This window comes from Chenopodium album, chromosome 21 (assembly GCF_948465745.1).
Source record: "Chenopodium album chromosome 21, dcCheAlbu1.1, whole genome shotgun sequence".
NCBI classification, from domain to species: Eukaryota; Viridiplantae; Streptophyta; class Magnoliopsida; order Caryophyllales; family Amaranthaceae; genus Chenopodium; species Chenopodium album.
In genome coordinates this window covers 31,940,725-31,950,638 of record NC_137854.1, presented here as the reverse complement: position 1 = coordinate 31,950,638, position 9,914 = coordinate 31,940,725, and the positions used below count along the sequence as shown (strand labels likewise).

General features: G+C 30.3%; 1 protein-coding gene across 1 annotated transcript; it reads right to left on the bottom strand.

The window, feature by feature from the left end:
• Positions 1–1,858: 1,858 nt before the first annotated feature.
• Positions 1,859–5,994, bottom strand: LOC145600660 (uncharacterized). The gene is made up of 6 exons (XM_081656542.1): positions 5,343–5,994; positions 4,773–4,844; positions 3,860–4,367; positions 3,301–3,738; positions 3,037–3,146; positions 1,859–2,790 (listed from the first exon to the last, which is right to left on the bottom strand). Exons 1-6 carry the CDS (start codon positions 5,992–5,994, stop codon positions 1,859–1,861), a joined length of 2,712 nt encoding a protein of 903 aa, XP_081512668.1.
• Between the last annotated feature and the right edge of the window lie 3,920 nt (positions 5,995–9,914).

Below are 9,914 nucleotides of genomic sequence, written 5' to 3'. Positions count from 1 at the left end.
TCATATCTTCATTAGGGTAGGATTTGTAATAGCTAGAGGAGTGGGGGCCCAGATTGTATCTCCGCTTCCCACTAATTTATTGTAGGTTGTATGACTTTTGTTTTTGAGATATAATAATAATTATAATAATAATAATAATAATAAAAATAATAATGATTTAATAATAATAATAATAATAATAATAATAATAAAAACAACAATACAAAAATGAAAAATAAATACAAATAAGATCTTAGGGTTTAATTTGCAAAATCGTACAACCCTTCTTGGATAGTAATAATAATAATAATAATAATAATAATAATAATAATAATAATAATAATAATAATAATAATAATAATAGTAATAATAGTAATAATAGTTATAATAGTAATAATAGTAATATTAATAATAATAGTAATAATAATAATAAAAATAATAATAATAATAATAATAATAATAATAAAAATAATAATGTATAATAAAAACAACAATACAAAAATGAAAAATAAATACAAATAAAATCTTAGGGTTTAATTTGCAAAATGTTACAACCCTTCTTGGATAGTAATAATAATAATAATAATAATAATAATAATAATAATAATAATAATAATAATAATAATAATAATAATAATAATAATAATAATAATAATAATAATTATTGCTATAGCTAGAGGAGTGGGGGCCCAGATTGTATCTCGGCTTCCCACTAATTTATTGTAGGTTGTATGACTTTTGTTTTTGATAATAATTAATATAATAATAATAATAATAATAATAATAATAATAATAATAATAATAATAATTATAATAATAATAATAATAATAATAGTAATAATAATAATAATAATAATAATAATAATAATAAAACAATAATAATAATAATAATAATAATAATAATGATAATAATAATAATAATTTATTAATAATAATTTTGATTTGACGGGGGTCTTCACCTTTGACACAATCGGTTGTCTGACTTCGTTCCTGGTCGTGTTGTGTCGGCGGCGGCTCAGCGGAAGGGGGACAAGTATGGGGCGCATTGTAGGGCTATTGGTTATGGTTTCCTTTCGTTCTCCTTTTCTTCGTTGGGAGAATTAGAGAAGGATGCTATTGCGTTGCTGAAGCGGGTTCAAGCGTTCGCTAAGGCTTAGGATATTGGTGCTCGTGCAGCTACTAACATCTTTAGCAGGATCGGGTCCTCTATAGCTAGAGGGGTGAGGGCCCAGATTGTATCTCGACTCCCCACTAATTTCTTGTAAATTGATTGACTTTGTAGGTTTTTGTTATTTTTAATAATAATATTAATAATAATAATAATAATTAATGATAATAATAATAACAATAATAATAATAATATTAATAATAATAATAATAATTTTAATAATAATAATAAGGTTTACGCTTTTACTATCCTACAATCATATTCTACGTTTAAATAAATTGGAAAAGTTAATTTATTTTGACATATAGAGTTTTTATTTATTTTTTATTTATTTTTTATAATTTTATTGCTTATATGCATTCAGAGTTACTAAATACGCACATACAATTCAAAGAGATTCACATTATTTTTTTCAATCGATTACTTTTTTTTTCATTCTTTTGAAATAAGGTAAAATTATATTAACACCAAGGAAAAGATTTACACCAATACAAGGCCCCTGCAAAGGCACAACAAAAACCAAAACTGCAACAGGCTGCAGAATAAAAAAATAAGCCAAAACACAACCAAAGTTACAACCAGGAACAACAAGACACCAGTGGCAAACACTAACTGGTTAAACATCTAGCCCACTCCCTATTTTTCCTACTCGTTTTCTTAGGCATTACCACACTAATTCTACGATAGATATCCCACATCAACTTCTTCATCTCATGCTGAGGACTTTGCAGATAAAGATCCCACGTACACAACCTTGTTCCTCTGCTGCCATACAGAATACAGCAACCCAGCATAACAGCTCTGTATCACCTGTCTTCTAAATCTTCCTGTAATAGCTTTCAGCTTGTCATTACAACTCTCTAGAGTACTAGGGTCACAATTATACCCAGTCACATTGTCAATAATCCTGCAGCATTCCTTAGTGTATTGACACTCAAAGAACAAATGATCAACTGTTTCATCAAATAATCCACACAAAGGACATTCTGAAGCATCAATAATGCCTAATCTTGCCAATCTTGTTCTGACTCTAATTTTTCTCCACACAATCATCCAACTAGTGAAACTGTGTCTTGGAATATTCATTCTATTCCAAACCCAATTACACCAAGGCACATCCTGATGCTCTTCTTTCAGCCAATTATAGCCACTAGCAACTCTGTAATCTCTTCCAGTAGCTAACCACTTACTACCAGAATATCCAGCTTTAAACTTTTCCTTCAACTTCAAAAACTGCTTCCAGCTCCAACTAGCATAATTAGAACAAGGAACCCTTTTCCAGTTTCTCTCTTTAATATACAAGTGATTAATCCATTTAACCCAAAGACTGTCCTGTTTACTAGCAATATTCCAAATTTGCTTTCCCAAGGCTGCTAAATTCCAAAGATAACAATCATGAATACCAAGCCCACCTTGCTTTTTTACTTCTACACACAAAATCCCAAGCAATGGGAGGAACCCTGTTAGAAAAAGCCTTCCCATCCTAAAGAAAATTCTGCAGACTAAAACAATCCCATCCAGCACACTCTTAGGTAAAATAAAGATGGAAGCCCAATAAGAATGAAGAGACATCAAGACAGAGTTAACAAGCTGAGCCCTTCCTGCATAGGAGAGAGTTTTAGACCCCCAAGATCTAATTCTAGCTGTAATTTTGTCAAAAAGACATTAACAGTCTGTCTTATTCAATTTCTTGGAACTAACACTAACTCCAAGATACTTAAAAGGCAGAAAATCTTCTTTAAACCCAGACTCCTCAATTATCTCTTTCTTCTCAGCAAGATTAATGTTGCAGCAATAAAGATTTGATTTATCACTGTTAGCAACCAAACCTAAAGATGCAGCAAAAGTGGCTAAGCTTCTTAAAAGCAGAGAGATAGACTATTTATCACCCTTACTAAACAAGATGAGATCATCTGCAAAGACTAGATGATTCAGCTTCAACTTTCTGCACCTAAAATGAAACTGGAACCTTCTATCTTCACCCACACACATCAACAGCCTAGACAAATACTCCATACACAGCACAAAAAGCAAGGGAGACATAGGATCCCCTTGCCTCAAACCCCTTTTACCTTGAAAAAACCCTTCCAGACCACCATTAATATTAAAAAAAAGCAGCAGAAAAAACACAGGTCATTACTAACTTAACAAACTTTCCAGGGAAGCCAAAAGCAATAAGCATTTCCTCAAGAAAATCCCATTTAACTGAATCATATGCTTTCTTGATATCAACTTTCAGCATACAGCTACTTGGAGCATTTTTCCTTCTATAATGAGAGACCAAGTCCTGAATTATACTTATATTATGAATGATCTGTCTGTTTTCCATAAACCCAGTCTGAGAATGAGAAATAAGATCAGGAAGAACCACTTTCAATCTCAAGCACAAGAGCTTAGTAATGCACTTATAGACCACATTGCAGCATGCAATGGGTCTAAAATCAATCACTGACTCAGGCTGCTCAATCTTGGGGATCAAAGATAAAGTAGTACAATTAACTTCTTTAAGCAACCTGCCATTCTCAAAGAACTTCAACACTGCTTCAGAAAAATCCTCCCCAACAATCCCCCAAGCTTTCTTGAAAAAGCAGCTAGAATACCCATTAGGACCTGGAGCTTTATCATCAGGGATTGAAAATAAAGCTACTTTAATCTCCTTTTTTGGTAAAGGGAAGATCAATAAGCTTCACTTGCTCCTCTGTAAGCACATACCCTTTTTTCACCACATCAACATTAACAGCCATCCTATCCCCAACATTAGTACCCAAGAGCCTTTTATAATAGTCCACAAAGCATTTAACTATACTTTCTGGACTATAACACACCTCTCCCATCTCATTCTTCACAGCCACAACCTTTTTCTTAAAGGTTTTCAACTTAATACTTCTGTGAAAAAAAGCAGTATTATCATCCCCAACTTGCAACCAGTTAATATTTGTTGCCCTCTGTCTAAGCTCAGAAAAATAATGCTTTTTCACTTCACAAAACTCTCTTAATTTCACAACCTCAGAACTTCTCAGAATCTCATTAGTAGGGCACTTTTGCAACTGATCCTGAATCTCCCCAATCTCACCTTTTAGCTTCCAATAATTCACATCCAACTCAGAAAACTCTAAACAATTCAACTTTTTCAATTCATACTTCAGCGTCTTCAGTTTCACAAGCATCCTATACATTGGGATACCCTTCACATTTGTGCTCCACACCTTCTTCACAATATCTTGAAATTTATCATGTTCAGCCCACACATTCAAGAACCTAAAAGACTTTCTATTCTAGGTCTTTTGATCCACTAATCCTATCATTGCTGGACAATGATCAAACCAAAGCTCAGGCATATAATGAACATAAGAATCAGAGAACTAAATACCCCAATCTTCGTTAATCAAAGTTCTATCAATTCTGCTATAAACCCTATCTTCATTCAGCTGCTTATTATTCCAAGTGAAAGTTGCCCCCATCTTATTCAAGTCACTTAAACCACAATACTGAACACAATTTCTAAAATGCATCACCTCCCCCTAAGTAATACTGCTGCCCAATCTATCCTCAAAATTGAGAGGACAATTGAAATCACCAGAAATAATCGAAGGACCCACCACACTATTATGAATTCCTTTAATACCTTCCCAAAGCTCCTCTCTCTCTTTCCCATCATTCATGTCATAAACAACTGTGAAGCCAAAAGACACATTTCCTGCCAGATTCTTAATAGTCAAATGCATCAACTGCCTCTCAGTAAGAACAACATTCACATGAAAGAAACCAGGTAACCATGCCACTAAAATCCTCCCCCCTTTAACCTTATTAAAATTAGTGGCTAAACACCACCCTTGAAACATACTATTATGAATGCGAGGGAAATTCCCCACTTTTATTTTAGTTTCCAGCAACTCAGCAAGCAACATAACCCAATCTTATTCTGCAAAAGAAAATTACCAATTTCCTTCTGCTTTTCAGGGCTATTTAAGCCCCTAACATTCCAAATCATAACACTATCCATGATCTGGACCTAATTCTACTCCCTTCCCAGGAGTAGCACCCAAGATCCCTATTCCAGATTTATTCACATCCCCAAACTGCACTCTCTCATCCATATGTAACTTTGCAAAAGAATTCCTGACAGGAACAGGACAAGCCACTGTCTGTCCAGGACCCTTACTTCTATGCTTCTCCTAAGTAGGCTGCCACTCACCATTTTCAACCTCCTCACTTCCATTATCATTCCTACTATCATTCACAACCTGAGTATCCTGCTGCTTCACATTCTGAGCTTGAATCTTCTTAGGCTGCCACACTTTCTTCACCACCTTACAATCCCTGCTCATATGCCCAATTTTCTTACAATTGTCACATTTACTGGGTTTCCATTCAAAAACTACCTTTTGATGAAAAATCTCTCCAGATTCAAAAATAAACTCAATGGATTCGACAAATTCTTCATTCAATTTAACCTCCACCAAGTATCTAGCATAGGCAACCCTATCCTTCAATTGAGTAGTAGAATCTTCCTTAATTGGAACACCAATTAATCCAACTATCTTCTCTAAACAAGATTTTCCCCAATACTTCAAAGGAAGATTAGGCAACTGAACCCATACTAGTATTTTCGAAAATTCAGCGACATTAAACTTCATGCCATCAACCCATTGTTTCAGAAAGACGGGTCTTCTATCAAACATAACATGCAAAGCACTCATGGCCTTATCTCTAGTTTCCACATTCAAAAATCGTATCAAGAAAACCCCCTTTTTCAGCGGAATTACTTTATCAACATTCTTATCACCCCAAATTCTCTTACAAAAAACTAGAAAAGCAGAAAGAAATGGATTATTGTAGACACCCATTTGTGTCTCCCCAAAACCAAACCCAGTGATGAATACCTATCACGTCGAACCATAATCGAATGAGGTGAAAGTGTGAAAAGTCAAGTGTTGCGGTTAGTTTTTATTAAAATCCTTCTTTCTGTTATCGAAAACCCACTCTATTTTATAAAAACATCCATTTCAGTTTATTTTGGTCCATGATAAGGGTCCAATAATGGTGTAGTTGGATGGGGCTTGAAAAGACCTTTCCAACGATATATTATAAGCCCAATTCCAATGAATAATGAGGAAGTTATGGCTAAAATACTAAACTGGGCCCAAACCGGATTTTACCTACGACCCAATGATCATGAGGAGGGTCCAAAGGTTTAATCCTATCTATATATTATACTAAAAGACAAGCACCTCAATGTGAAGATGACAAATGTCACTCTCTCATTGGCTTATCTTATGTATAAAATATATCTAAATAATTTTTGTTTACATATTCAAGCATAGTTATTTTTGTTCAACTTTAAACAATAAAAGCAAGTTTCTATACATGCATAAGATTTATATGATTTCCTAACATGATTAAATTTTTAATAATAAAATATATACTTTCCAATACTGCAAATAATCTATAACGTCTTTCCAATCTTTATTTATAGTCAAGTTAAAGAATAATACTGTAACTAATTTGAAACAATATGATTAAAGTGCATAATTAAGGAAACAAATACTACGTATTTTGTATTTTGAAAGGCTAATATTGTTTTTTTCTTATGAAAATTAAATAAAATCGATAGAATTTTGTTTGACGTCAATTGTGAAATCAATACATACATTTAAAAAAAAAAAAAAAAAAAAACAGATGTAAAGTAAAATATTGTGCACCAATTATAAAAGTTATCCTAAATTCAATACAAGTTATCGAATGAATACAAAAGTTTTTTATAAAGATACAAAATAGTGTATAAAAAAAAAAACAGATGTAAAGCAAAATATTGTGCACCAATTATAAAAGTTATCCTAAATTCAATACAAGTTATCGAATGAATACAAAAGTTTTTGATAAAGATACAAAATAGTGTATAAATTAATTTTATCGTCTGTTGTACTCCTCGACAAATACTGAATGCTGAGTCGAAATGTCGTCTTATAAAAAAAAATATATAATCTTGAACATAAATTTAATTTTAATCGGCCTTTCATTTTCTATACAATGTCTTTTACAATGACCTTTTGTTTTTTTTACGTAAACAAAATTGAACTAAAAATCAATCTAAACAAGAAGAATAAATGTAAATTGAATTAGACATTTATCGGGAAAGGACATATATAAAATGTATTATAACTAAAACTCGTGTTTAATATGTAATTTTTGTTTACATATTCAAGCATAGTTATTTTTTTTCAACTTTAAACAATAAAAGCAAGTTTCTATACATGCATAAGATTTATATGATTTCCTAACATGATTAAATTTTTAATAATAAAATATATACTTTCCAATACTGCAAATAATCTATAACGTCTTTCCAATCTTTATTTATAGTCAAGTTAAAGAATAATACTGTAACTAATTTGAAACAATATGATTAAAGTGCATAATTAAGGAAACAAATACTACGTATTTTGTATTTTGAAAGGCTAATATTGTTTTTTTCTTATGAAAATTAAATAAAATCGATAGAATTTTGTTTGACGTCAATTGTGAAATCAATACATACATTTAAAAAAAAAAAAAAAAACAGATGTAAAGTAAAATATTGTGCACCAATTATAAAAGTTATCCTAAATTCAATACAAGTTATCGAATGAATACAAAAGTTTTTTATAAAGATACAAAATAGTGTATAAAAAAAAACAGATGTAAAGTAAAATATTGTGCACCAATTATAAAAGTTATCCTAAATTCAATACAAGTTATCGAATGAATACAAAAGTTTTTGATAAAGATACAAAATAGTGTATAAAAAAAAAAAACAGATGTAAAGTAAAATATTGTGCACCAATTATAAAAGTTATCCTAAATTCAATACAAGTTATCGAATGAATACAAAAGTTTTTGATAAAGATACAAAATAGTGTATAAATTAATTTTATCGTCTGTTGTACTCCTCGACAAATACTGAATGCTGAGTCGAAATGTCGTCTTATAAAAAAAATATATAATCTTGAACATAAATTTAATTTTAATCGGCCTTTCATTTTCTATACAATGTCTTTTACAATGACCTTTTGTTTTTTTTTACGTAAACAAAATTGAACTAAAAATCAATCTAAACAAGAAGAATAAATGTAAATTGAATTAGACATTTGACGGGAAAGGACATATATAAAATGTATTATAACTAAAACTCGTGTTTAAAATTGTAATATTCGTATTAACAATGCTATTACTTGCCTCAAAAAAAAAAATAAAAAAAAATAGCAATGCTATTACTTATGAATTCGTGCATTGCTCATGTACTATACTAGATATACAACAATCATGTGCAATAATCTATGTTGTTTTATACATAATAATACTTTTAACTATAATTTAGACTTTCAAATCAACAATTTATAATAAAAAAAATATATACATGTCATTTTTATTAAACCTAAACATTATATAATAAGTCACATTGTTAAAGTTCTAATTATATTATTGGAATGTAGGAATGATACTATTTTCATGTACTTTACATTCTATGTAATTACATATAGTATGAAAATTAATACATTTCGTGTAAAATAGTATGTGTATATAATATAATATTTTATAATAATATAAAAAAGTATACATATATAATATAATATTTTATAACACGGGTCCTCCATATCAAGTGTAGTTTCAATCACCACTACACCAATTGGTTGTTGGTATTGGTAATTGAGACTACACTTAATTGGCAGGGAGGACCCGTGTTCGATCCCCGGCAACAACAATTGAGAGGGGAATGGAACCTAACAACCCACAACTGATCCTCGAATCCGAATTAGCTTAAAGGGTGAACCGGATAGAACACCCAAAAAAAATTGATCAAGCAACTCAATGCATATATGACGGGATTAACTTATCCTTTATATATCTTATACAAAACTCTAAAGTCTATAATTTTTTCAAGAAATAATAATATTTGTAAATTTTTGTTAATATGAAAAATATAAACCCATCAAAATGTATATATAGTTAATTTGTTTAATAACTTATATTGAATGCGTAATTTTATTAAAACTATTTGCATGTAGTCATTAAATGTGTTGGATGTTGTGTAGCTATGCAATGTTGAAAACTTTAGTTGAGCTACTTTGATTTAGTGATTGTCAGTAAAAAGATATTGACTTCGATATTGAAATATATTAGTCTAATAAATTCTAAATAGAAAAATTAAAATAAAAGGAAATGAAAATAGTAAATGGCTTTAAATATGAAATAAACATAACCTTTTAAATCAATTTAGCGAATTCAAGAGATAACTTTAAGGCTTTTATAAATTAAATGGGGGAAAATATATGTAAAAGAACATTTTTAGAGATATAAATGTCCATGCACTATTATAAGAGTTTTGTTAACCTTTTTATAATTAATTAAGGTAGGGACAAATCTTAATATATACTCCGTATATTTTATTTGTATAAAATTATCAGTATCCATACGACCATGCCTATATACGAAGTATTTGTGTTGTATAGTGTATTTAATTAGCTGTTGGTTATATGACTATTATATAATATATAGTTTTTGGCACAATGCTTAACTTAGGAAAGATATAAGGTTATTATTGTGTCTATAGATTTGGTGAGTGCAACGGGTCAATAAAACATGTATATAGTAGACTGATTGTAGCTACTGATGCAGATGGTATGATAAGAAAATTTAAGTAGTTTATTTCTCAACGGGATATATAAATGAATTAGTCCACTTCTCTTATATAGTTATTTGGAGTATTATTCAATTATTTTTCAACTAA

What these genes read in the sequence shown, in the direction of transcription:
- LOC145600660 (XM_081656542.1), bottom strand. Translation starts at nt 5,994, where the DNA reads ATGGGTGTCTACAATAATCCATTTCTTTCTGCTTTTCTAGTTTTTTGT. An exon ending in AAGTGAGGAGGTTGAAAATG is followed by an intron (nt 4,845 to 5,342) that starts GTGAGTGGCAGC and finishes AGAATCTGGCAG; the next exon opens with GAAATGTGTCTTTTGGCTTC. An exon ending in TCTCATCTTGTTTAGTAAGG is followed by an intron (nt 2,791 to 3,036) that starts GTGATAAATAGT and finishes ACAAAATTACAG; the next exon opens with CTAGAATTAGATCTTGGGGG.